The following is a 27,086-nucleotide window of genomic DNA, read 5'->3' as shown; positions in this document are numbered from 1 at the left end:
ATTCTTGGTTTGTTCTGTCATAATAAAAGGGATTCGTACTAATACTGCAGTAAGTAATTCACACCAGTCTCACTGCCTTTGCTTCAAAGGAGGCACTCCAAAGTAAGATGAGAGTAGATGAGATGAAGATCAGACCAGCTGTAATTAGTAGTCTGCACTATCTCATTTTGAAGCAGAGCAGTAACGTGCAGTAGAAACTCGGCCAGCTATTATTGTAGGGGGAAAACCCACACAAAAGGTATTTCTACGTAAGTATCTGTGCAGAGTAGCCACCAATATTCATCAGAGAGAGCATGATTAAAGGCCCTTAAAGCATGATTGGAGTTGCTAGTTTTCATGAGATAATGAAGATGCGGGTTTGGTATATACATTCTGGTGATCTCATTATCTTCATTATTAATTAGTCTGTGTTCTTCACATTTCAGCTCCAGTTTCTTGTCATTAGGGTGACTAGCCTGTGAGCGATGCTTTAGTGAGATTCAGAGGAAGGATTCTGCCTCTGGAACAGCAGAGGAGGTGCCAGCCTTTGTTCAGAATTGCTGCAGAAGAAATTGCAGTGTTTTGTACAAGATCAGCAGGTTGTTCTGCCAAAAACCCTTTTAACAACATACCCTGCCTGGCATTTCCCTGGTTTCAGCGGGCACTCTGGCTGCTACTGCAGGTCATAGAATCACAAATTGGTTTGGGTTGGAAAGGACCTTAAAGCTCATCCAGTTCTAGCCCACCTGCCATGGGCAGGGACACCTTCCACTAGAGCAGCTTGCTCCAAGCCCCTGTGTCCAACCTGGCCTTGAACACTGCCAGGGATGGGGCAGCCACAGCTTCTCTGGGCACCCTGTGCCAGCGCCTCAGCACCCTCACAGGGAAGAAGTCAGCAGTGATTGTGATGTGGGCACTCAGCTCTGTACTTAGTGTTCCTTTAAGCACCCAAATACAAATATTTGGCCCAGATCTCCTCTGGCATGCTTCTGCAAGCACCTTTTTCGGGATGCTTAGCATCATTTATCTGTGGGATCTGGCAGTACCAAGCATCATTTTGCCAGTGTAGCCATCTCTTTTCTTTCCTGTGGTAATGAAGCTAAAAGCCTACTCTCCATTAACAGAAAGCTAGTTGTCTGTATCCTAGCCTCAAACTCTGGATAGGACTTAAGCTTACACGTACTTTACAAATAAAACTGTGTACAAGTAGGTGTATGGCAGACAGGATAGGAAAAGCCAAAATGAATTAAGATGGAAACTGTGCATGTGGCAATGCCCTGTCATTTCCAAGGGCCAGCTGTTCTAGTACTGTAGAACCTACCTGCCATTGTTCAACATTCCTTTGGAAAGCAGAAAGTCTGCTATCGATGGAGGCAGAAAACACCATGCAAGTGAGGCTCTTGGTGTGCAGATCCCATTCATGCAAACTGTGCGTGAAGCCTGGAGCATATTTCAATCTCTGTGGTCATCTGAGCTATGACTGACCTGCAGAGATTCCTCAGCTGCCTGCAGTCATGATGAGAGGAGAGCCCGCCAGTCTCACCTGGGAAACACAGATCATGCAGCATCTCCTGTGGCACTGACTCACTTGAGTTGCAGCTGCCAGCGTTACTAAGTGGAAGCTGCTATCTTCCTTCACACAGACATGCAGCCCTTCCTCCTCACCTCACTGCTCTTACAGATGAAGCAGCTAAAGGTCTGTGTCACTCCAGATACAGTGATGGCCTCCAGAAGGCAGTGATGGCCACCTGCCATGCTGACAGCATGCACAGCTTTTCCTTTTGTAGGAAACAAATCATATTACACAGGAAATTATCGCTTTACTGTGAAATATGTGAAAAATAAGGTTTTGATCTCAGTGGAGATCAAAGTCAGCCTGTAACAATCTCCACTTAAGGCTTAGCTTTAATGAAGTGAGAAGTGGACCTCTATTATAGCTATGATTACTATTTAATACATTTTTTATGCAGTCATTTCTTAATAAGAAGTGATTGCCTAAAACCTGTACATTTTCTAGGACCTTTATTGAGGAACACTTCTATCAATGAGACATTTATGCCTTCTTAATTGTTACTGTGTAGTAAATGGCACAGTCCTGAGTGGCATACTCAGTAATACATTCATCAGGTGAAACAAACAGTTATGCTTGTTCTTAACATCTCTATTATAATATCCGTTTTGGCTGTTTCTGCTTTATCTGTCAAACATTTATTTTACACTTTGCTCACCACAAGCCATTGAAAGTTGTTGGCTAATCATCCTGCAAGTATCAGGAACCATTTACAATGTGCCGCAATATTGCCTGCTCTGTGTAACAATACAAACTCCTTGCTTGCGTCTTTCAGGAAACCATTAAAAGACATACTGTGCAAGTAATTATTCTATGTGTGATTGTTATTTCCTCTGCAATGAACCCCTCATATACAACTGTCTCTTTCAAAATGATTACTAAAAGGAAACTCAGGTTTTAGAAGTGTCCTATTCAGTGGGCAGTGAAGTTGTCTGTCCCCACATCTGTCTAGTAAAATGGCTTTCCCGTGCATTCAGGTTAGTGAATAGGAGGATGTCTGGGAGGTGGGTTTGATCTCTGGTACACTGCTCAGTATCAGCTTCTGCTCAGCTTCCCCGCAGAGCTCCTGAACACGAAAGCTCTGGAGCCCCAGTGCCACAGCAGGGAGCCCAGCATCTGCAGGGACCCGCCCCACCGAGTCCAGGGGACCCCTCACACACATGAGGAGAGCAGGGGGTGTTGGCTGAAGCTGCATGTGACTTTCATCTGCTGCTCTTGTACTTCATTACACTAAACCTAAGGCACCCCCACCCTTCCCATGCTTCTCTGTTCGGTAGAGACCGAATTCTCCTTTTCTTTCAATTAACTGGGCGAAGGGTCAAGTTCAATGAAGTGCTTTGAGCTTTGCATAGAAGAATTGAGGCTTATGAAATTATTTGTATTTTATTTCCCTTTTTGAATAGCAATATTTTACAGTTAGAAGTCTCTGGCTGTGGTGAAAATGAGAACAGGCTCTGGCAAGACCTGGGACGTGCGACGCTGAGCTGGTTTGAGTGAAGTATGAGCTGGTGGGCTTGTCAGTGCTCACTTTGGTCTGTTTTCTCATAATTTCCTTATCCTCTGGTGCTTCCTTCCCTGTGTAACACTGCAGAGAAGACTGACAGTCTGTAAGGGCAGCATTTGGCTCCTGGGCAGGAGTTCTGCAGAAAGCGTTTGTTTGAATGCCCCCATCTGCCTTTACTACCCTACTGCAGGGCCACAGAAGCAGATTTTATTTTGTTACTCTTTTCTTTATTAGCACAGACAGCACAGTAAACACGAGCCTTATGAGGTGTTGCAAGAAGGGAAGTTACACAACTTCTAAGAAGTGAAGTGAATTCAAATTAATGAAGGCAAGTGTGAATGTTCTCAGCCTTTTTGTTTTGCCTTCCTTTATCTTGTAACTGAAGGGATTAGAATCAAGGACAAACCAGACATTGCTTCCTAACAGAATCCTTCTCTTTTGCTCTGTAGCACACTGAGGGTGTTTTAGACTGGCACCATCAGCATGGGGAGGCTGTACATGCGGTTGATCATCACTCAGCTGCAGGAATGAGAGTGAACCCTGGTGTCCCCAGAGGCTGTCCCCATCTGGGACCTGATATTCCTGCTGCTCTCGAGGCCTTCCCACCCCATTTCAATCTCTACTTTCTTGTTGCCTCCCACCACTTTTCCTTCCGTTTCATTGATTTCATTTAATTTCATTTCCTTTCATTCACGGTTTGTGTTGGGGGGACCTTAAAGCTCTTCCAGCTCTAACCAGTGCCACGGGCAGGGACACCTTCCACTAGAGCAGGTTGCTCCAAGCCCCTGTGTCCAACCTGGCCTTGAACGCTGCTAAGGATGGGGCAGCCACAGCTTCTCTTCCACCCTCCCAGTGAAGAACTTCTGCCTGAGAGCTCATCCTAAAGCCATTCCCCCTTGTCCTGTCCTTACAGGCCCTCATCAAAAGCCCCTCTCCAGGTCTCTTGTAGCTTCTTTACGCACTTGAAGCTGCTTTAAGGCCTCCCTGGATCTTTCTCACAGTGAAAACCTACCCTCATATTGATATATATATATTATCCATATATATAATTATTCGTCGTTTAATCCACATTTCATTGCATCCCGCTGAACCTCTCTATTCAGTGCCTAACACCGGACACCCCCCACACACTCCCCCCCGCCATAGCGTCGCTTAGCAACCGCGGGGCGGCACAAGTTCCCGCCCAACGGCGGCGTGGCTCCGCCCACCGCCCCCTCCATGAGGGGCAGGGCCGGGCTGTGGGGACCCGGCGCCGGGGCAGGTACGGGAGGAGAAGGCGGGAACCTGTCGGTACCTTCGTGTGTGTGGTGAGGGCGGAAGCTTTGCTTCGGGGTTGGGGTCTTCCACGTCGCAGCCCCCGCGCCCGGGATCCCGCTCTGCCCCGGGCATCCCCTGCGCCGGGGCTGCGACGTGAGGGAAGTCGGGTTCGTGGGCCCGCTCCCCCGGTGCTGGGCGGGTGAAAAGCATCGCTGAAACCTTCCTGTTACTCCGGGTTTGCTGTTTTTTGTTTGCCGAGGGAGGGGTTGATCGCGCCGGGGTTATGTAGGCTGAGGGGTTGGGCTTGGTGTTGCTTGGAGGGCTCTGGTAATGCTTTTACGTGGGGGGAAAGGCGAATTCGGCTATGGGGGGGTTTGGGAGGAAAGAAGGAGTCTTCTTGCCTCGCCGAGCCTCCTGCAGCACATGGAGATGCCCAAGTATCTGGGCTTTAAATCTTTAATAGGCTCAGAGGAGCAAAGACTACTTTTTAAGGTCGAATGCAAGCAAGGGGTGTGTTCAGCAATTATCTTCTGTGGCACTGGTGATGTGTTTGGACTGCTATTGCTCATTGTTGTGTGCTTTTAATACCCAGCTGGAGTTATGAATGCATTTGCCAGCTCTGGGGTGCTGGTGACATAGCCAGGAAGAAATGATTTGCTGTCACACAGTGTATTCTGTAACAGCAGCCCGTGTGTGGGACCCATGTCACCCTGATGTGATCAGTGAAGTGGTCCTGCCGCTGGTGTACTGGGTTCTGATGGGCCTGTGTTATGTGCTTGGCAGCAGCAAAAGGCAGTTTATAGCAGAGATCTTCCTCTGAAGCTTTCAGTGGTAGAGGTATTAAGGGTTCTTGGTCTGGAGCTGTTTGTCATGTCCCTGAAACGGACACAACTTGTGCTGTTCTGTTACATAGAAGTGACCTTATGGCAGAGATCCCACGGCAGGCAAATGCTGTCCTTGCGCTGTGCCGTGCTAGTGCTGATTTCTGGGTGGCAGTTTAACATTGCTGCGTGGATAATAGGAATAATCTTCATGATTTCTGGCAGATTTATAAGGTTAGTGGCTTTTGGGGGCACAGATAAGAATTTATCCTTGTGTTACTTGTCTGATTTAACTGCTCATGTTGAGGAGAGACAGATGAGTGAACACTTCTGAAGTAGGTTCAGATTAGGCTCCCTGAACGTGGGCTTCATGGTACCTGTATTCAAGCCCTTATGCCAGCATAATCTGTGATTCTTTCAATCCCTTTTGATGTGCTCTCATGGCTGCTCATGTTCAAAATAGCATTATTCCAGTCAGATGGTGTGCTGAATGGTTGGGTTGCTCCCCAGTGATGGGACTTGATTGCCATTCCCTAATAAGTTCTCTGTTCTCAGTATGAAGTGTGAACTCGCTGGTGAGATGAGTGATTTTTCTGCATGTGGCCCTTCTGATGTTAGGGGAAGGGGATATATTATTCACGCAACTGGGTACAAACTAAGACAGTGCAATTTCTGTTGCCTGTTTGGCAGCATCTGCCTAAGATGAGGACCTGATAAGGAGCCTTAGTTGTTCCCAATGTTAGATGTGGTAGCCTTTGAGCAGTTTTAAGACCTCTTTTAATGGGTTGCATTTAACTTTGTTATCTGAAGAATTACTGCGCACAGCAGCGAGTGTCCCAGGAGCCACATGATGTGCAGATGTTTCTCAGCTGTGATTGCCCTGTCAGGGCTCTCACCCGCATGGTGGTTGGGGGATCTTTGCCATGGGCTAAGGCTGCAAAACAAAACACTATGCCAAAATAGCGAGGAGAATGAAATAGCTTTGCTTCAGTTATTGATTAACCAGTCGTGAAACATGTGTTGAGTATACCTTGGTCTTAACTCTTTAAGTCTTTTGAGTAAGTGTCCTAGTGAAATACCTTTAATGCTTACAAAACTAATCGTGGGTTGCTGCTGGATCAACCATTATCCAAACATTAATAATCTCAAATGCTTGCCATTTTTCGGTGTTTGACCCCTTAAATTCTGAATTGCAGTGAAATAATGTAATTCCTTTTGTTCTTTCTATAGTCATTTAGGTTTATTGCTGCACTGACCGTAAGTCAGGCTCTGTAAGTGCTTCCTGACAACATAAAACAGCGCTTTGGGCACTGTGTTGTAGCTAATACTGCTGGTTGTTAGTAGGGGGTCTCTGGATATGGATCCGTTTGATTCTTGTTTTCAGTGTGCACACTAACGTTGTTGTGATTTCTGCTTGGTCCCTTTCTGTTTTGTGTGTGCACATGTTAAGGGTAGAAATAACTCCTGCCTACACATAGCTGTAAACTCTAAAATAAGCCGTGCTTTGTATTTTACCATGTAAGTGAAAAACATGGTTTGTTGGCTGTGCCAGAGTTTATGATCACTGGGTCTTTAATCTATGTTTGTCATGTGCCAAACACTATGATGTGCTTGGCAGCCTTTCTGCAATTAAGTGCTCTCACTTCATTATAAGAAAATAAAAAGAGCAGGTATGTGAGAGCCTTTCTTAAAAAAAAAATAAATCAATGCCTTTTATAAATAGACAGGGGCAGTGAAAATGTCTAAAAATCAGTGCTTGCAAACTTTGATGGCTAAAGGCTGCAATTCCAGTTATTCCTGCAGCAGAGACGCCTTAACTTGTGGTTTGCCCCACCACCAGCTGAAGAGCAGCCAAGGTCCTGGAGCTCCTTCGTCCTCCTAATGAAGAGCTCTTCAGAGATACTTCAGTATTTCTTAAACATTAAGTAAATTAGTTTATAGGCTTGTCTGCATTCAGTGTGACCAATGAGCTCTTGGAAGTGTTTCCACATAAACTAGAGCAAAGCCACATCCTTAATACTTTTCCTCTGCTTGCCAACATAAACTGCTCATCAAGCATGGCTGGATTTCTTACTGTGCTGAAGAAACTCGAGACGTTTCTGTGCCTCTTAGGGTCTGAAATTGCTCCTATTCTCCAATCATGCCTCCCCTCTGGAGGCTGCAGTGTAATCTAACCTGGGTGGGTGGGAAGACGCAAGTATGATTTGCGAGGCAAAAATTTTACTTTCTTTGCCTTTCTTTAAATGCCTTTTATTTCCTTGTGTTTATTGGAGGCCTCGCTTGCAGTAGTACAGAGAAGAAATGCAAATATTATACCTTACAGATTCTTAGGGGAAATGGAGTTTGACCAGGGTTCCTGTAAACAATTAGCTTAGAACTGTTCCTCCCTGGAGCAGCTTCTTGTTCTTCAGGCTGTTTGTGCCTAGTGTTACTCTGGAAGTACCAGCAGTACCCTCCTCTTCACCTAGCCTCAGGCTGGAGCAGCTCTTAAGTCTGCTCAGGGAGCTCTTCACTCATGTGCTTGCGGCACCCATGAGCAAGAATTAAGCAAGCTTTTGCTATGTACTGAGTACCTGCTTGGGTGACCTTGAAGCTTGTCAAAGAAAACAAGTTGGTATGTGAGCTCACTGTCTCCTGAGCAGCAAGCACCAGTTGCAAAGAGAATCCTGTAACTTACAGGCTTCCTTAATTAAGAAGCTGGACTGAGAAGTGTAGTGGACTATGCTTTAGGGTTAAAGACATTCCTTCACAAGCAGCCTCCAGCTTTCTTTGACATGGTACAGAACCACAGAATGGTTTGGGTTGGAAGGGACCTTAAAGATCAGCTAGTTCCATTTGCCTTGCCACAGGCAGGGACACCTTCCACTAGACCAGGTTGTAATGTTGCTTCAAAATAATCTGACCTCATCTTGGTCCTAAGGGTGGTCCATACCAGGGTGTCTTTGGAGTGCCTGTGACTATGAACTGCAGGTGTGTTTCTTTTGTGTGAGGGACATGGTGACATCTGGCCTGTGGTTGCCTCTATGGTGTCCAGCAGTCTTAATAATGTGTTACCAACCACGCCAGTATGACAGTAAATGCCGCTGCTTGTGATGTACCAGCAGTGCCTTCACTGGCCCCGTTGCCCAAAGGGGCTGGTTTAATAGCGGCAGTCCCAGGAAAGGATCCCTGGGGAGAGTTTGCCATTTTCTGGTTTCTTCCCTGTCACTGCTGTTCTGTTTTTAAAAATAGAAAGAGGTTGTCTCATCTCAAGGCAAAGGCTTCTCAAGAGGGTTAATTATGTCATATTTGTTATCTGCTGTGCAGATCTTTTTAGGCAAATCATTTTCATTGGTTGCATACCAGCTTTTTTAAACCAAGAACTGCAGCACCCCTTTGCATACCACAAAGGTGATGCTGAGCTGACCACAGCTCCTTTCAACATGCAGCTGCCTGATGTGGGTGCCAGGTGCCTGCTGTGGGCAGTTCACTGTATGGGAAGGGCTGTGGTACCAGTCTGCAGAGGTCTAGCAGCTTGCACAGTCAAAAGCATTTTGCACTGTTGGCAGAAACTTTTTCACGTAATTAGTTCCTGCTATTACTGGAGTGGACTCCTTGGGAGTGACATTTGTGACACATCATGATATACCAGCATGGTGCCACTTCTCACCTCTTCTTCTAGGTATGTGAAAGAGAACGGAAACAGTCTTGTAGCTCAGTGTCGGAACAAGGTGCGAAACAATCTGTTGGGTTTTACTCTGAACTCAAGTGGTTGATGTGCTGGGCCTGTCCATGTTGAAGGTGAAGGGAATATACTTGTTGCTAATGCCGCAGGCTGGGATGTTTTCTTCTGCTGCTCTTTGCGTTGAGCCTTCAGTGATGGGTATGATAGCCCGTCATAGACATGTATGTGTGTGACAGTAGTTAGTGGGAAGCAGCGCAGGGAGTGACAGGACACAACTTCAAAGTAATTGGAAAGAATCTCTCCCCTCCCCCCCCCCCCCCCCCACGCCCTTCAGATTATCAAATTAGCAGCCTGCTAAAGTCTTTTAATGTTAAAACTTTCAGAGCATAAACAATGACCTGTGAAAAGGAGTGCTTGGATCTAGCCCCTGTGCCTGATGAGGTCTGGCATGTCTATTATGGCCAATTAGAGTGACAGGTAAGAGTGTAAACACTCCTGACTCCTGCCGCTCCCTGGCGGGCTCCAGGCTGCACACTGCCTTTCTCCTCTGCCTTGGAAAAGGCCCGTCACTTTGAACTTCCTATCCAGAGCACAAAGCAGCCTTTCAGAACCTCTGTGCCCTCTGCTCCTGTGGTTCAGTGTGAACAGCCCAGAAGCTGAAGCTTGGTCTTTCAGTCAAGACCTGTTGTCCTTGAATTGCACAATTGTATCAGATACGAATGTTGCCTTGAGGGAAGGAAACGTGACTGGCAGGGCACTTCAGCACAGGCATAGCTCACCCTCTGTCTGGGGACTCCTCACCAGTTTTCCAGGATGCTGTCTAGCACTTGACTATAGATATGGATCTTGGGATTAAACTTGCCCCTAGAAGTCCCTTCCAATACCCACAGCAGCAGTGTGTGAAGCATTGGCAAAAACTGGGCTTCAGATACGAGATTTGAGTAATTAAACAGTCAGAAGAAGCTATTGCATTGAACAAACTAACTTATGGCCCTAAACCAGCTTCTTATTTGGACAGCTTAGTAAAATAGCCATGCTCTGCACATTCATCTCGAACTTGGCGAGACATTAAATTCCCAGCTATGCGGGGAGACTTGGTCTTGCATGCTGCAGCAGGAGGTGGAAGCAGTTTCTATGACTTCCTCCCACCCCCATCAACCTACCTGCCAGCTGCATTGCTGCGTGCAGCAGCCCCTGCTCTGCCTTGAGCTAAGTAGAGCTTGCTCAGCTTCCTTACGAATACAGATGCAGAGGTGTGGTCTCACTTGATGCTTTTGTATTTTCCTCTTACAGAGTTTCTCCCATTCTCAGTCAGATCAAAGGGTAGATCAGCATCTCCCCACCTTTGCCTGACAACTGAAAAGGAATGGAAACATGGTGGGGGAGAATGTGCTTTAACCATCGCCTACTTGGTGTAAATACGCAATCTTTGTAGAGGAGTGGCATGTTTCTAAAACACATTGGTGAAAAACACTTCACACCCTTCTTTATTACCCAGTAATTACAAGAATACTTGCCTTCCAATGCAGTGGCTGCATAAGTAGAGATGAGAGTGCCTGGGTTTTCTCTGTGATGGATGTGCAAAAGTAACATTTCATTTGAGCCTGCCAAGCCTGGCATGCCTCCATATGGCACCCCTTCCCTTCCAGTTGTGGTGAGGTGACGTTTACTGCAGTTTTGCTGGGATGAGACTTGATGGGGAAGGTGCCCAGACAGAACTACATCTGTCCCACAGCTAGCAGATTGAGCTTGTTGGATGAGTGCAGGTTAGGGGCATGATCCTGATGAGGGAAGTGCCATGGCTGATGTGCATGTGGCATTTCTTGTTTCTGGTCATGTGTGATTCTTCCAGCTCTTACTAATCAAATTGCTGGGTGGCGGGAGACTTGGATCCTGTTTTTAATTCCCTTTCTCTTCTGGAATACTGGGAGTTTGTCTAAATGTCAGAGGTGCTAATGATTTGGCTGTGATGGAAGCAAATTTTAACTGTGCTTGCTCTTAAGCACGAATGTACTGATGTAGGCATGTCATGTAGCCTGTCTACCAAGTTGCTAGCTTTCAGCTGCTTTATGTGTGGATATTTTAGTGATTGCTTGCAACCTGGGAAAGCCCAGCCAGGTCACTGCAGGGCAAGGCAGAGCTGTATTCCCATACCCACCTAATGCTGACTCTGCTTTCTTGCTCCATAAGGATCAGAAGAAATCCATGGGAATCGCTGTCTTCTGGCTCCTGCTTCTGTTTAGGGTGGCTGGGCAAAGGCAGGCTCTGCTTACTCATCTTGGCTTCAATGCAGCCACACAATTGTCTCTTTTGAGGAAGGGAATTCATTAGTTTGTGTGAAATGGCCTTGGATCTTTGGGCAGCAGGTGCTTCTATAGAACAAACTGTTGCTGAATATTCAACAGTTGCTATACAAGTGTCTGGCTGACTGCCTGTGAAGCACTTGGAGTTATCTTGAGCATCCGATTAGATAAAGTGCAAAGTGCTTACTGCTTTAAAGCTACTCGCAGCTATGTTGTGGTGGTGCTGTTTTATCATTCATTGGTTTTGTTGTTTTGTTTTGTTTTTTTTAATGTGAATCTTCCAAGATCATAAGCAGCAACTTCATCTCTTTTAAGTCAGCCAACAAAGATGGGAACTGCCTTCCGAATGAGAACAGTGATTCATATTCATGTCGTCAGAACTTCATTCTCTTAGAGGTTTCAACTGATAGCATGTATATTGGAAACAAATGACTCAGGATAGAAGTGTCTCCTAATCTTTAACGTACTATTCAAAATCAAGTTGGCTCCTTAAAGGCTGCCTGAATAACATTTGTTCTTGCCAACCTCAAATTTGGTACATGAAGTACTTTAAGATACCTGGACTGTGAAGGAATAATTTGAGATGTTAGGCTGTGCAATCAGACTTTCATTTTTCTTTATTTATTAAGAGTTTTAATTTCCTTAGGGGTGGTCTGTAAGCACCCTGTGCTGCATGGCACCACTGAAAGTATGGTCCTGTAAGAAACTGGTCGCTGAGCTTTAAATATCTTACTGCTTTAGTCAGTAAGGTGTGGATGCCTAAATAGTGTTTACTAATTACATGCCCCAATTCTGACTTCTTGTAGTAGCTTCCTTAAGTTGTGTCAAAGGTGCTTTGTCTGTTTTCTTTTAATTGGTAATTCAAGCTACAGAAGGAAAACTTGAAGTGTGTAATTGTGACAGTTGCACTGAAGGCTGAAGAGGTGCTATCCAAGTTGCATGCTTTGCAGGGTTTCTGTGCTGCCCATCAGATATATTCTGTCTTTGGAAACACTACATTATTAGGGGTGTAGTGATTCCCCACCCCTAAGCTCTTAAAACTTAATAGCTAAGCATGCAGTTCCTACCCACAGAAAACAGTCATGCAGGCTTCAGCACAGGGTGGTCATTGGGCCTGGTTTCTGTACATCGTGCTGAGACTGATCATTAGCGCTCGTTGCAGGGAAACCTGGAGCACTTAAAAGCATCAGTAAGCAGCTGATGCAGCTGAGATGTACCTACCTAAAGGTCCACTTTGTTTGCACATATCTGTGAGGATGTGCCAGATACGTTTAGAAGATCAGGGCTGGCAGCCTGGGATTGGGTGTGCTGTGTGGCCCCTGCTTTTCCTGCTGTGAGGAAACAGCAGAGGGCAGCTGAGGGAGAGGGAGCTCTTCAAAGGAGCTTGGCAGACCGATGTTCTCGATTCTCCTGTGCCTATCAGCCGTGAGCTCCCCACAGCTTGAGGGTGGGATTAGCAGAAGGGAGGACCAGCTTGCAGGAAGGGTTCCAAGTCTTGCAGTGAAACATTTCAGAAGCTGTAAAGCAGGTGTTCAAGCTTATGGTGGGTCATTGCCTCCAAAAGCTCATTTCTTTTTCTTACAATGGGGCTTAGAAGTGAAAGTTCAGGAGCAGAGCAGTTACACATTGAAAATGAATACATGGTACTGACCAGCATGGTAAGGTGCAGTCTGTACTGTAGCTGTAAATCAGTGCTCTAATGCAAGTAAATGTGTGATGGTTACGTTGCCAGAAAGTGACAGGAAAGAAGAGTGAGCCTTCAGCCTTCAGCGATGACACTGCACATTTAATTGCTAATGGAATATTTTTAAAGAGCATTTAGGCTGCTATTATTAGAAAAAGCAAATGTGTGGTGTTATCTACAGGGAATAAAAAGGGAATTTTTCATGAGCATATTGACCTTTACTTTCTTGTGTTAATCTTTTTTTGATACCAGTGAGATTTTCCTGCTATCAAAACTTGCTGAAGCAGAGACTTCTCCAAGACTTCCAAAAAAGATATGCTGGGTAGGGCTGGGCAGGAGGTGTTTCTTCCTTTACTCCCTGAAACTCCTATTTCAGGGATCCACTGTGTGTTCCATGCCTCTCGTTTCCTCCTGGATCAGACTTTTACCAGCTGGTGCAATTCCATAACATCAGTTAGGGCTTTATTGCATTAAACTTTTTAAGAGGAGCACGGGCTCTGTGCCTGTGGGGCTAAGCATGCAGGAGCAAACTTGGGGAAAATGTTAGCTGAATAAACACTCCTCCATGCTTTGGAAACATCTCAATTGCTCTTAGCAATGTTTAACTTTTCAACTCCTACTAATAAAGGTCTTACTGCTTGTGCTGCCTATTTGTAGATCCCAGAGCAACAGTGTCTTTATCCCTGCTTTTTTGTGAGGATGCACGTCAGAATATGCGCTGAAGAGCCTGGGGCTTTAGCGGGGTCAGGGCAGACTCCAAGGCTGGTGTCTCCAGCTCCCCATGGATGAGAGGTTGTGGTCATGCTGAAGATGCTGTGGCTCAGGGCTATAAATGTGATTGCATGAGGAAGGTGGCTTCAACAAATACTACACAGCATAGACCAGGAATGAATCCTTTTGGACATGTCTTGGAGCAGTACCTAGGGAAAGTTTCAGGCTTAATAAGGCTGGCATGGAAAAGTGGGAGAAGACACATACACATGTGCTTATTATTTTGTAATGCTGAAGTGTCTTACTGATGTTACTTGTGTGTCTGGAAGACCTGTTGAAATCTCAGCTACAGAAGCATCCAGATACCTTCTCTGAGTATGTACCTAGAGATTCAAACACTGCAGGTAAAGCTGTCCTTTTGCCTGCTTAGGTGTGCATTAGTTAGCTACATTTGAGCAGAATTTCTTAAAGCTCTATATGCTGGGAGTTTTCATGGAAACTGGTATTTCAGAAAGAAATGGAAAGCAAGACCTGCACTTCTATTAGCAATTTTTGCAAATCTTCAAAAGCTGCAGCTTCTGGCTGACTCTTCTCATGTTCAGGTGAAAAAGGCACTGAGAAAAGCCGGTGTCATTGGACAGAACATCACTGATTCTGCAAAAGGGGATTTAAGCCTCTGGCTCTAGTGTGGGAATGTCCAGAGGCTATGGGGGTATCCTTGAAGCTGTGCTTCTGCAAGCAGTGCCATGTAGCAGCAACCTTGTGAACATGCTTGCCAGAAGGGCAGCTAGTGCTGGTGCCAGGCTGCCAATGCCTTGGGATTCCTGGGGAAGGAGTTGGGCAGGATGACAGTTGCACCTGAATATGAGGTGTATCTGTGAACGAAACACTTCATTACTTGTGCCAATAAGTTAAGCTTTAAATGCATGATTGTCTTAACTTGCTGGCAGTGGTTCAGCGGTAAAGCTGCCTGTGGAGCTTGCAGGTGAGCTTTGGAGTGGAGCTCTGGGTCAGAGCATTTGCAGGACTCACACTGGAGTCATGAGTTGTGCCATGCTGAATGGGAATTGTCTAAGCAGTATTGTGTTGCTCCCTATCAAAGAACAGGGTAAAATCTTAGCCTTTATTTATTTAATTAAGAATTTCTATTTGTCCCTCAGGGACAAGCACAAAGAAAACAGCTTATCTTGGCTATTGTGAGTGTTCATGGGGCAAGAAGGGAAGGGAGGGGATGAACAGCAAGAGCAAAGCATTGCAGTAATGAGAATTACTCCCTTACTTTAGTTGATGCTTTATCAAGACAAGGTTCCAGGAGGCAGGAACAGATGGCTTTGGTTTGTTGATTTGTTTTTGTGGTTTTTTTTTTTTTTTCCCTGGTCTGTTATATCTTTGATTATCACCAAAACTTACCATAAATGTTTTAACACCTGCTAATTCTTTTTAATGTTATATATTTTAACTCCTCAGAGTAAACTGTTAGACTTGTCTGGCATGCTTTTCTTTAATAATATTAACCACAGGCCAAACTCTGTGACTTCATGTATTATTCAAAGGATGCCTCTTTTTATAGTAAAAACTTTGAGAATATTTATTACTCCCAGTGCACTTTGATAGTAAATTAGGGCACAACTGACTGCGTTTTATACCTGGGTGTTGTGTGCCCCTCACCTGTAGAAGAGTTAAGAGACTGTATTTGAGCCTTTTGGAAGGTGCAAGCTACCTTAGGGGCTTGCAGGAACCAGCTTGATAAAGCAGGTCAGCCTTTTTGTTTTATGGCTTTTATTCAGTATCACTCCTGCTTACCGGGGCATCCAGAGAGCACATTGTTGCTTCTCCTACATCCTCTTAACTGCCTGGAAGGATGAGCTGAATTGACTCCCAATCTTTCTCTTGACAGGGTGGTGAAATCCAGGACTGTGCCTACTTGGACAGCGAAAGCACCTACGGCGAGTTGGAGCTCTTTCCTGATGAGGACGTGATGACTCTAGCACAGCAGGAGCTTCACCATGAGTCTGACATGGACAGTGCTATTGAGAGTGCCCAGAGCTCGGAGGCCTCCGATGTGTGTCGGAGCGAGGAGAAGGACACTGTGCTCAGTAGCCTCTTTCTGCCCGGTGACAAGTGAGTGATGGTTGTGCCTCATGGCAGCTCTGTTCTGAGGCATGTGCAAAAGGACCAAGGAGGAAGGAGCCTTTATGTGACTAATTCCTACTGCGGGAGGCTGAGGATGCCTGAAGGATTTAGAAACTAAATAGCCTTTTACAGTAAGGGAGATGGATGACCCGGTCCTCTAAGTGGCTTAGACAGTCTCAGCCGTGGGTCCTTCTGGCATGTTTTGTGACCACTCATGGGACTTGCATGTTGTGTGGTGAGGTGAAAGTGTTTGGTCTCTCCAGAATGGATCACTCCATTAGCATCCCCCCAAAACTTAGGTTCTTTTGTGTTCCCATAACCTTCACGTGCTGGAATTAAAAGCAGCACTCCCTGCAGAGTAGTGCAATATGAGGAATTCTGCTTTAGTCTTTTGCATATCCAGTTACCTGAAGATGTGGGCTCTGCAGATTCACTTTGCTACTCCATATACCAAGTTAATTCTATGTGTTTCTAATTTTCCATAGCTTTTAGTGTGCAGCAGTAAACTGTGTTTAACAAAGGGTGTCCTAGCATGTGTGTGTGTAACCATAGTTTGCTGTTAACACAAGAGTGTCTCTGTAATCCTAACTTGACTCTTCCCAGGTGTGTAGTACCTGGGGGTATTGGTAAAAGCTGACTTTGGGGGGAGGAAAGGACCCAACTTGATTTATTCCAGCTTTGAACTGAGTTAATGCAGAACCACAGGACAGAGCTTAGCTGGGCTTGCTCTGTAAGACTCTGCCCTGTCTTCCCTATTTTTGGCTTGTCAGCTTGATTTATGCTTCTTAAGCTTCTCTCATTGCTAATGCAGTTCTTTCTCCTGGGCCTCCTTGGATGCTCTCTGTGCAGCCTCATTCCTACCTTCCTCCTGAATGTATCAGGATTTGAGGTCTCTCCTTTTCCCAGTTGCCCAAGCAATCCCAGAGACTTTATCAGCTCTTTATCAAACTTGTCTCCTTGCCTTGTGGTTCTCAGTTCTCCAAAACACCCATCCTTGTTGTGACTGACTTTTACCCATAGTGTGTTTGAAATGAATCTTTCCTCCCAGCTGAGGAGTTTCCTGTCTGCAGCCTGTTGCTGATTGTGAGCTCATGATCTACACTGAGCGAGGACTGTTTCAACCCAAGCAGTTGAAAGTTTGATGATGCTTACAAATAACAGCAAATTTAAAAGTTCTAAGCAACATCACCAGGTGGGTTCAGCAGCAGTGACTGCAGAGCTGCCACAAGAGAAACTTAGCCAGGCAATGCATGAGGGATAATGGAGTACTGGGCTCCAGTGTGTTGGCAAGTGGTAATGTTCCAGGGCTATTATGCTGGTGAGTGATTTTTATGGACAAGTATATGTTATCATCCCAGCTGAGGACTGTTCATTTACCTCCATGCCTGGTGGAAGTGTTATGAGGAACTCTTTTCCTAAACTAACGTGCTGTAACAACATTGAGATTCAAGCAGCAGCTGCAGTTACGCAGATCAGAGCCACGCAAAAGCTTACCACTACACAGTATGTCTGTGGCACAGCAGCTCTTTATGAATAGATGTTAATGTGATATGTTTAGCTTCACGCTAATCCGCCTTCCAGCCAAGGAGCCTTGTTAGATAAGTTTTGATCTATTTTGAGTATTTCTATCTTCATGATCTTCATCCTTTAATGGTGTGCCAGGCTTGACTTGCCCTAATTTCTGTTAATGTGAATTGGATAAATGAATTGTAGGTTATAAATGGATCTCATCAAAACAGGAGAAACAAAAGAGCATCCATCTGAAAGGTTGGCAGGCTTCCTCTTCTACTAATTGCTTTGGAGGGAAGGGATATGCAAATAATGCTTTCACCATCCACCAGAGGAACACTGTTGCATCTCTTGTTTACAGCTCGCAAGTGTAGTATTACAGGAAGAGCAATCTCCATGTCTCTGAAAGTGCTGGGCATGGTTAAGAGGCTTAAGGTAGATTCAATATTGCTGAGTTCCTGGAGAACATCAACTGGGAGCTACTCCCCCGTGGCTCAGCTAGTGGAGTTGAAGATGCGAGTGCTGTGCACTGAAACAGAGGGAGTGAAAGAGTTAACCCAGTCTGCACAAAGTGTCATCAGATGAAATCAGGGCCTTGTCAGCACTGGATTCTGCCTGTAGTAGGAACGCTAATATGTTGGGCCACTCCAGGGCTTATCAAGTAAAATGTGTGTTTCGGGCCTAAGATGAGCATTTTCTGTAGGGATAAGTTTGTTGGTAAGAACTTGTATGTGAATTTACTGGCTTGTCTGAATGCTTTACAGAGATGGGAGCTGAGTAAACCTGTTAAACATCAGCCTCTGCAAGATGGTGCACTGCCCGTATGCAGGGTGGTCTGGGCTCTGGGCAGGAGAATTGCCATGCACCCTTTGCAGCAAACTTGCTCTGTTGTATTAGATGTGATGTGCTCAGAACTCTGACAGCTGCTTTCCTATGGTGCCTGCCTCTGCTGATCTATTTATGCCCTTTCTCTCTGAGGTCACAGAGTTCCCTAGCTGTTTGGCATTATCTTAGGTGCTTCTCTGGTCATAAAGCAGCCTTTTTTTGTGGCCCATTTCTTTTCTGACAGACATGTTGTGTCATGATAGGAGGAATGGCAGGAACCCAGCCTCAGTTAGATGCCAGCGGTACTACTGGTGACTCTCTGGCATGTGGCAAGCTAAGTTTGTTTCTGACCACACAGAAGAGAGTGGCTGGAATTCATGTGGTGTGGAAGAGAGCTTATGGGAACTACTGGGAAACTGAATGTGGAAAAGAGTGACAGCCTCTGTCTTGTACATCTTCCTCTCACTATCCCATGCATTTTGGAGTTGTCTGCACAGATCCTGCATCCAGAACAGAAGTCCCATGAGTAGTGGTTTTCACCACTACGTAGAAATGATAACTGAAGATTGTTGAGGTGTGCTATGTAAAGTGAAGTGGTTTGTGTTGATCCAAACCTTTCTCATAGGTAGCTTGTTCATAGGTTCTCATGCTCTTGTCTTTCAAGGTGCCATATCAAATGCACATCAGATGTATTTAACACTTCAGGCTTTTAGCACAAAGTGGGTCACAACTTCAAATGAGGAGACAAGCTGTAAAGGTGGAAGATTCCATGTGAGGTGAGATGCTATCAAAGTTGGCCCTCGAGACATTTTGACCTCTTGTTTCAGGTCAAGTCCTCACAACCCTTCTGCTGCATCTGACCTCTCAACTTATTCCACTGCCTCTCTGATCAGTAATGAAGAACAGTTTGAAGACTATGGGGAAGGAGATGATGTGGATTTTACTCCCAGTAGCCCATGCCCTGATGATGAGACCAGAACCAACGCCTACTCTGACCTTGGCTCATCTGTATCTTCCAGGTTGCTCCTTATTCATTAACGAACAATTTTTCCATTTTATTCTTCTCTGGGCATGGGTGAGCATACCAGAGTTTACACTGGTTACGTAGACTCACCTGAAAAGCAAAGTGTTATCAGTTCATTTTCTGCCCTCCTGTATTTAATAAGAGCTATAGTAAATATGTTTCTGATAACCTCTGTTGGGTTCTGTTGAAATAACTGGGCTGTTTTGCATGTAGAGATTTCTCTCTATTGCAGACAGTAGATTTCACAGTTAAGAGCTAGTATTGGAAGTTATCTGCTGCAAGCTGGAAACCAGCTTGTTGCTGTGCATCAGCCTTGATACAGTGGAAGAAGACCTGTGAGAGAGCTGTTTCTCTTTAGAGTTCTGGTACTACAAATCCTTACCACCAACTTGTAAGGTCAAGTGCTATATATCGACAGGGGTTTAGTTGAAAAAAAGCAGGGAGATGCTCTAGGATCTATCTGCTTGGATTAATAGCACATGAAGGTCTTGAGCTTCATTGCTAACACAGGACAATCTCACTGCATCCCTCTGTTCTGCATGCAGCCCCCATGAGCTACCCTGTGTTTCAAGCACTCCTGCAATCCAACCTTGCCACCTCTGTCATGCATGCAGAGCCAGCACCTTTCTCTGCTGCCTCTTCATGATGATGGCTTGTGTCTTTCATCCCCTATTTCCTGAGGTTTATCAGGTTCCATTCTCATTCCTGGGGCTCTGCGCAATTCATGCCATGATTACTCTCATTTGAGTTAATTTTCTCTTTATCATGCCAAAAGCTACTCTTATTTCCTCTTTAGACCTATGTCCACTTCTCCCTCTCTCCTCACTCCAGGGTTCCTTCCGTCCTACCATCTGAGGGGGTTTGTGTGATGAATTCTTGCCAGACCACTCTGTTTTTCATCTTCCTGTCTTTCTCTTGGAGAACAGACTCTTCAGGTTGCATGCCAGGTTATAGTGAGAAGATGGGCAAGAGGGACACTGCTAAGGTGGAGCATACTAATGTAGCTGCTTTTGCTACATGCATTACATGGATTCTCTTTATCTTTTGCTGCTCTTTCAGTCACCCAAACTGATTCTTTGCAGTGACACCCAGAACATGTCTTTTGTACCAGAGAGGTAGATTTGCCATAAGACCATAATTCTCCATCGTCAGCTCTAAGTTAGATGAGCTGTGGTTAGAGGTGATATCTGAAGCCCCTTGCCTGTGATTCTGGCATACAGACACAGTCAAGAAGAAAACCTGTTGTGAGTTGGTTACTATAGCTAGTAACATCTCTCCTTTCCTGCAAACAGTGCTGGCCAAACACCCCGAAAAATGAGGCATGTTTATAACAGCGAGTTACTGGATGTTTACTGCTCACAGTGCTGCAAAAAGATAAATCTACTCAACGATTTGGAAGCCAGGCTGAAAAACTTGAAAGCAAACAGGTAAGCAGCCTATTGCACTGCATTTAGCAATGCCGCCTTCAAACAGGACTAGCAGGAGGAGAGGAAGAAAGGGCCCTCTCCATGCCTGTAGCCAATTCTGTCTTACACATCCTTTGCTTTTACAAATCAGCTAAGAGATTCAGACCTTGACACCTAGCCTGAAGGAAAATGCTGTTTTTCATTAGCTAGTAAGTGATTTTCTGACTTAAGGTGCAGACAGCATCAGGAAATTCAAATATTGTAGCCAATGAGCTCTTTGATTGCAGAGGAGAGTGGTATTTCCAGGATTCTTTCCCATGAAATGGAGTCTGCTGTGCTGCCTAGTGCACATCTACAGGAGCTCCTGTTTTCCCCATTTGGGGAGGAATGATCTGACAGATGCTTATCTAATGTGTAAAACTTTACCTACACCTCTCCTAAAGCTATTGGTCAGCAGAGGTACTTCTTTCCTGTGGGATTTTTTTTTTTCCTTTCTCCTCTAGGGAACTTAGAGAAATTATTAATCCTGTGGCAGAAGTTATTTGTGGGGTTCTTTGCAATTTCAGCTTTCTCCTTGCAATTCTATCTCTGCCACTCCATTCACTTCTAAACTATACTGAACACTTGGAAAGAATACAGTGCTTCCAACAGTCATCTTAGGGGGTTTTGAAGGAAATAATTTGATGGGCTTCTAGCTCCCCCTAGACGCTGAATGTAAATCCTGCCTCTCCCCATAACTCTTGGCAGAGTGTTACTGCTGCTTCTCTTGGCTGACACAGCAGCATAGTACTTGATAGGAACAATGTTCCTGTCCTGGCGAGGAGTTTGCGAACACCCAGCCCATGAGTGGCATGGGCTTTGGTAATGGTGTGAGTGAGGCTGTACATACCTGGATGAAAGAGAGTGATACTGTGATAGAGAGCTGTGTGTCTCTGCACATGGAGGTACAACGTCCCCTTACCAAGCGATGCAGCTGGGTATTTGGATTTGGTTCTGGTGCTGTTGTCTGGAGTCTAGTCCTTCATTTATATAATACTAGTCTCTGACTGGAAAATAGAACTGTAAAAATGGAAAATAACTCGGTTCCTGTGCTGAGCTGGAAAGTATCATGGGGAAGGATAAACTAACTGTTTATAAAATAGTCTAAAAACTGAGGATCCAGAATAATGTCCATCACTAACTCAGTGTCCTTTTGTGATGTTCCTAATGTTAGTTTCTGATTTACACTGACAAATATCTACTAAATATAACAATATTTACAAATTGACTTATTAATAACCACAGTAATTCATGGCTCCATTGATCCTCACATTGTTGGTGACTGCAGCTTTTGATGAAGTTGCCCAAGAATATTGTTCAGATTCTTTTTTGTTTCACTTCACTAAAAAAGTCAATATTATGTTTCATTGTGCAATTCACCTGGAGTTTAAGTTAAGATTGAATTCAACACTGGTCAAATAAATGTTTAATACCTGTATCATTCCTTCTGTATCCATGTAGCCCTAACAGGAAAATATCAAGCACAGCTTTTGGAAGGTAAGAGTCTTCAACTTTCTCATGAATACATGTAGAATCAGCTGTGGCAATTCCATATGTGGGGGTGGGAGGAGAGAGAAGGAATAAGTTTAGGAAAACAGAAATGTGCCAAGACAAGTTTTCAGGGGAAGGGGCCTGTGTTTGGATAGGGATGTTACAGAATCTAGAAGCCACTGCTAGTCTTGGAGCAGCCCCATGAACTGGAAAGAGCTCTGTTAAGAACATAGTTGCTTCCTTGTCTGCCAACTGTTTTCCTTTATACTGCTGTTGCAGCATTGCAGCTGTTGCTGCTTTCACCCTTATGCAATGAGGATTTGGGGTTGTTGCTGAAATGCAAAGGAAAGCAAGAACATCCCTTTAAAAAGGTTACACAGAACTGTGATCTTCCTTTGGTTGAATGAACCAGCCCTGGGCTGGGGAGGGCTATCTATTCTGTAGTGGGAACTGCTTGAGATTCTCTTCTTCTGCTTCTTATGGAAGTTCTTACAGTATGAAATGTTCTAGATTAACTGTACCAACCAGTGCACGATGGTGACCTTAGCCTTAATTTCTAATAAGGCAAATGCAACTCAATACACAATGTGAATAAGGCAATCTTTAGCCTATGCTAATAATGGTGGTAGATGCTATCAAAAGCAACGAAGAACTCTCACCCAAGAACCCGTGCCATTGATTGTGCTCACTGTGACTTCATTTAGCTGCCAGTCTCTTGCAGGACTTGTGCTTAAACAGTTGGAATTGTCATTGAAATGATTGCACTGATTTTAGCATCAGATGTTCAGAGTGCAAAGCCAGGCTATAGGGCAGTACCCAGAGTCTCTCCTCCATCCTTACCAAGCAAAATAATTATCTTTCTGGTCTTTCAGACAGCTCTTCCACCACAGTAACTTCAGCAGCAGTAATGGCAGCACAGAAGACCTGTTCAGAGACAGTATAGACTCCTGTGATAATGATATCACTGAAAAGGTGAGAAGCAGAGTACATTGCAGTTAATGTGCCCAACAAAATCCTGCTGGAGGCATGCATCAAACTGGCAAAGTTCTCGAGTTCTCTTGCTCACAGTTACCAGTAATCGGAAGTAGCTTATTCAAAATGTCCTTTCTATTCCATTAATACTATGATTTTGCTTCACAAAAATGCAAGAACTGTATGAGTACAGATCTAGGCATTGTGTTAGTACTTCTTTACTGTGTGTTTGCACTGATCACCTTCAAGGAAGATGCAGAGTCTGGAAACCTCAGAATTTCAGAGCTTAATTTTGCTGCTGGCTTTGCAGGCAAGTATGCTCCCTTTAAAAAGGTAGCATAGCTAAACGCCACTTAGGAACAGTGAAGGGATGTACGAACAGAGATTCAAACTCTCACTTCTTTTCCACTTCCCCTTCCAGGTAACGTACCTAGAAAAAAAGGTGACAGAACTAGAGAATGACAGCCTGACAAATGGTGACCTGAAGAGCAAACTGAAACAGGAAAACACCCAGCTAGTTCACAGGTAATGAAGCACAGAGCCAGTTTTCTTATGTCAGAGCAAAGCTGGAATAGAGTTGTAGGGAAGGAAAATCTCTACCTGTAAAATATGGCCAAGTCATCTGCCTTAATGCTAACAGATAAGGCTTCAACTGAGAAGCCCAACTGGAATAGGACTCCCTTGCTGAATTTTCAGCAAGCAGAGGCCTTCCAAGCGAGTTTCTTAGTACACAGATGTTACTGTCTTGTATAGAGCAAGGTCCTTTGTTGTGACAGAGGTTACCATTGTTCGTTCTTGCATGTAGCAAGAGCAGAAGGCTGGGTCATAGTCCCATCTTCTCAAGACTAAGAATGAAAGAGTAATAGATGAACTGATACTAGCTCTCCTATGAAGCCAGGCTGAAAGAGTTGGGCTTGTTAGGTGGGAGAAGAGAAGGCTTCAGGGAAACCTTAGAGCAGCTTCCAGTGCCCAAAGTAAAATTAAATAAAGGAATTGGAAGGAAAATGAGAGGCAATGAAGTTGCACACTGTTGGGTTTTTTAAAGTACTTGTTGAAGCTGTTACTGAAATGCACTCTGGTTTCCTTAGAGTTCATGAGCTAGAAGAACTATTGAAAGACCAAGAAACATCAGCAGAACAGACCCTGGAAGAAGAGATAAAGAGACATAGAGAGGCATATATCAAGTACGAGAAAGAGAAAGGCACTGAAATTGAACTGCTGAATACAAGGTAACAAACATCCTAGTGCCACCCAGAACACAGGACAGGTTCTTTTTATCCATTTCTTACTTCGCTTGTAAACGTAGGCTGTTCACAACCAGACAGTGCAGAGGATGCTTTACATTAATGCTTTAATCCACGTGGCTGATGTAGGCAGCTTAGCTGGATATTTGGCATGGGTTCAATGAGGGAGTTGTGACCAGCTGTAGCATACAGTTGTGTCTACATTTGTTTCTTTCTACTTAATTCTTTTTTGATGCTTGTTGTTAGGAGCATAAGGATCTGAGGGGCAGTGTAGCATTTTGGCCCCCAAACCAAACAAATGGTGCTCAATAGCTCTTGCTAAAAAATTGTAATATTAGAAATATTGCTTGGTCTTTCTGTCAAATGGCTTTTTAGAACATGCTATTGTGCATGTCTGCATTCTTGAGGTACTTGCTGTAAGATTTTTGTTATTGACACAGGGTTCAACAACTGGAAGAAGAAAATAGTGAGCTGAAATGCACTGTCACACGACTGAAATCACAAACGGAGAGATTAGATGAGGTAACAAAACCCACGTGCTTGAGCAATTTAACAGCAGCTTGATTTGTGTAAGAGCAAATTTTGTATTGTGGTTGGCCCAGCTTCTTTAGTTTGCCTTCCCTAAAAAAGGCTGTTAATGGAATTGGAACATTGGTCACCTTTAGTGTCAGGAATGCCCTGAGACACATGCCAGCTTATGGCCAGCTGTGTCTAGAGTTGTGTGGTAAAACTGAAGATGGTTCGTGCACTTGCAAACTAGCTGTGAAGTTGCCCATTTGTTCTAGGAAAGGCAGCGCATGTCAGATAGGTTGGAAGACACTAGTCTGCGACTGAAGGACGAGATGGATTTGTACAAGAGAATGATGGACAAGCTGCGGCAGAACAGGCTGGAGTTTAACAAGGAGAGGGAAGCCACACAGGAGGTAGGTGTGAAGAGGGATGTAAGACCAGGCAACCACATCTCATCTGCATAGAAGCCCATCTCAGCAAAGAATTAACAGACAGAATGAACAGTGAAAGTGCAGCATCCAGTGAATTTATTACTGTGTTTCTGTGGGAGGGGTATCCATAAGGTGATGAATGCTGCAAGAATAACTGTAACCACTTTGAGTCAGGGATTGCCAACTTTTTGAGAACTTGAAGCCTTGAATGTGTGCCCTAAGATTTCCTTCATTATGTTTGCAAGGGGAATTATGCCTCTCAGACATGAAGCTTAGAGATCAGAGACACTTCTAGCTCTGAAGAGGTTTAAGTGACCTTGTTCTTGATAGAAGAGCAAGTGGCTCTATTGTAGGGCTGTCTGACCTCAGCCAGGTTCACAGACTGCTGGTGTTGGAGTACAGAGGTGCAGCACAGAGCTGGATGCTTACGGGGAGGGCTGGTTGTGGAGGGACTGGAGAGACATGGTCTGCTTGCATGCCCACAGCTCATTGAAGACCTGCGGAAGGAACTGGAGCACTTGCAGCTGTACAAGCTGGAATGTGAGCGTCCTGGACGTGGGAGAAGCTCTTCATCCAGTGTGAGTGAATTTAATGCCAAAACCAGAGAGGTGGAAATGGAGCATGAAATAAAAAGGCTGAAGCAGGTGAGCAGGGATGGGCCTCTTGGTCCATGTGAAATACACAGGACTGCTTTGAAAAATGCCTATAGCTGCCACTCATAGCATACTGCCTTTAGATTTTGTGTCCCCTTTCTCACACAAGCACAAGAACCATGTTGTATCTGTCTAGGACGACTTTACACATTCAGTGTAAATTGTGCACAAAGGAAATGCCTGTGATGCAGTCAGGATAGCCTTGTCTGGTGACAAGAGTGTTGCTGCTAGCTTGCAGCTTTACCGTGTGTCATCCAAGCTACCTGTGATTCAAAAGATTTATTGTTCAATGAAGCCTTATGGGAAGAACTCAAATCAGTGTCTTTTTATCCTTAAATAGGAGAATCAGAAACTTCGTGACCAAAATGATGATCTCAATGGACAGATCCTAAGTCTTAGTCTTTATGAAGCTAAAAATCTCTTTGCAACACAAACAAAAGCCCAGTCACTGGCTGCTGAAATTGATTCTGCATCAAGAGATGAGGTAATGTGATTTTTTTAATCAAGTACTACATCCAAAAATATGCTGGTTTCAATGTAATTAGCCGTCAAGGTTAAACTACTTGAAGCTGACAAATGAACAGCAGAAAAAATCTGCTTTGCTAGGAGTTCAGGAGTGTTAGAAGATTGCCTTCAATCTAACAGAGGCTTTGGGTGCTCCTTTTAATATAATTCTTCCATTTGTCTCTCACAATTTTGGAATTACTAGAATCTCAGTAAAGTTTTACAATGGATTTTAACAATTTTAACATCTGCTACCTTACAGGCTATTGTGATACTATGACATTAAATTCACACAAATTACAATAGTTACATAAATGCTTACTTTCTCTTCTAGATTCAGTTGTCAGTTCAATAACAAGCTCTCACTTAGATCTGTGTTTGAGGTATATATTTCCTGTAGCAGAGCTGAATTCTTGAAGAAGGTAGGTAGCGTGCAAGGACAGATCGTGAGATCAGGCCAGTGAGTATGTAAGAGCTCCCAGGGGAAAAAGACAGGTTAGTGATGAAGTTGATGAAAAGGAATTGTTTGCTTTTTATGCTTCATTTGTTCTGGACAGAACTTCCCATTTCTTTTTCAAGAGGTGTCGTGTGACAGACTTTTTTACCTAATCTGTATTTGAATGACCCTGTTAGCCTTAGCTCCTGGGCAGTGCCTTGAGGTGAAGAATATACTTGAGTTTCTTGCTGAATCAGAGCTCTGTGAAGGCTGTTTAATTGTTGAACTCTAATATATTTTTTCTTGACAATAGCAGAAGTCCAGTTTGCTTTTACCTAATTATTTCTCATTGTTTACCTCATGCCTCTGGCTCATGCAAAGAATACCCAGCACTATGCCTCTAAAGGAGGAAAGTG

General features: G+C 44.4%; 1 protein-coding gene across 6 annotated transcripts in view; it reads left to right on the top strand.

Moving 5' to 3' along the window:
- The window catches only part of RAB11FIP4 (RAB11 family interacting protein 4), a 109,380-nt gene that overhangs the window by 80,220 nt on the left and 2,074 nt on the right, over window positions 1-27,086 (top strand). For 3 of the 6 annotated variants that reach the window (XM_061377321.1, XM_061377326.1, XM_061377323.1), the window contains 11 exons: window positions 15,391-15,614; window positions 18,788-18,979; window positions 20,277-20,411; window positions 21,891-21,926; window positions 22,793-22,892; window positions 23,314-23,417; window positions 23,981-24,121; window positions 24,577-24,658; window positions 24,922-25,059; window positions 25,563-25,721; window positions 26,071-26,214. In XM_061377321.1, coding sequence (XP_061233305.1) covers window positions 15,391-15,614; window positions 18,788-18,979; window positions 20,277-20,411; window positions 21,891-21,926; window positions 22,793-22,892; window positions 23,314-23,417; window positions 23,981-24,121; window positions 24,577-24,658; window positions 24,922-25,059; window positions 25,563-25,721; window positions 26,071-26,214 — 1,455 coding nt within the window. Of the gene's footprint in view, window positions 1-4,245; window positions 4,315-15,390; window positions 15,615-18,787; window positions 18,980-20,276; window positions 20,412-21,890; window positions 21,927-22,792; window positions 22,893-23,313; window positions 23,418-23,980; window positions 24,122-24,576; window positions 24,659-24,921; window positions 25,060-25,562; window positions 25,722-26,070; window positions 26,215-27,086 lie in introns of those variants that run through there. The other 3 variants (XM_061377324.1, XM_061377327.1, XM_061377322.1) reach the window with 3 other exon arrangements.

This window comes from Neopsephotus bourkii, unplaced genomic scaffold (assembly GCF_033783945.1).
Source record: "Neopsephotus bourkii isolate Nb327-2 ecotype Australia unplaced genomic scaffold, CSIRO-AGI_Nbou_v1 NB_1749, whole genome shotgun sequence".
Taxonomy (NCBI): Eukaryota; Metazoa; Chordata; class Aves; order Psittaciformes; family Psittacidae; genus Neopsephotus; species Neopsephotus bourkii.
The sequence above is the reverse complement of the archived record's forward strand: the minus strand, read 5'-3'. Positions and strand labels throughout refer to the sequence as shown.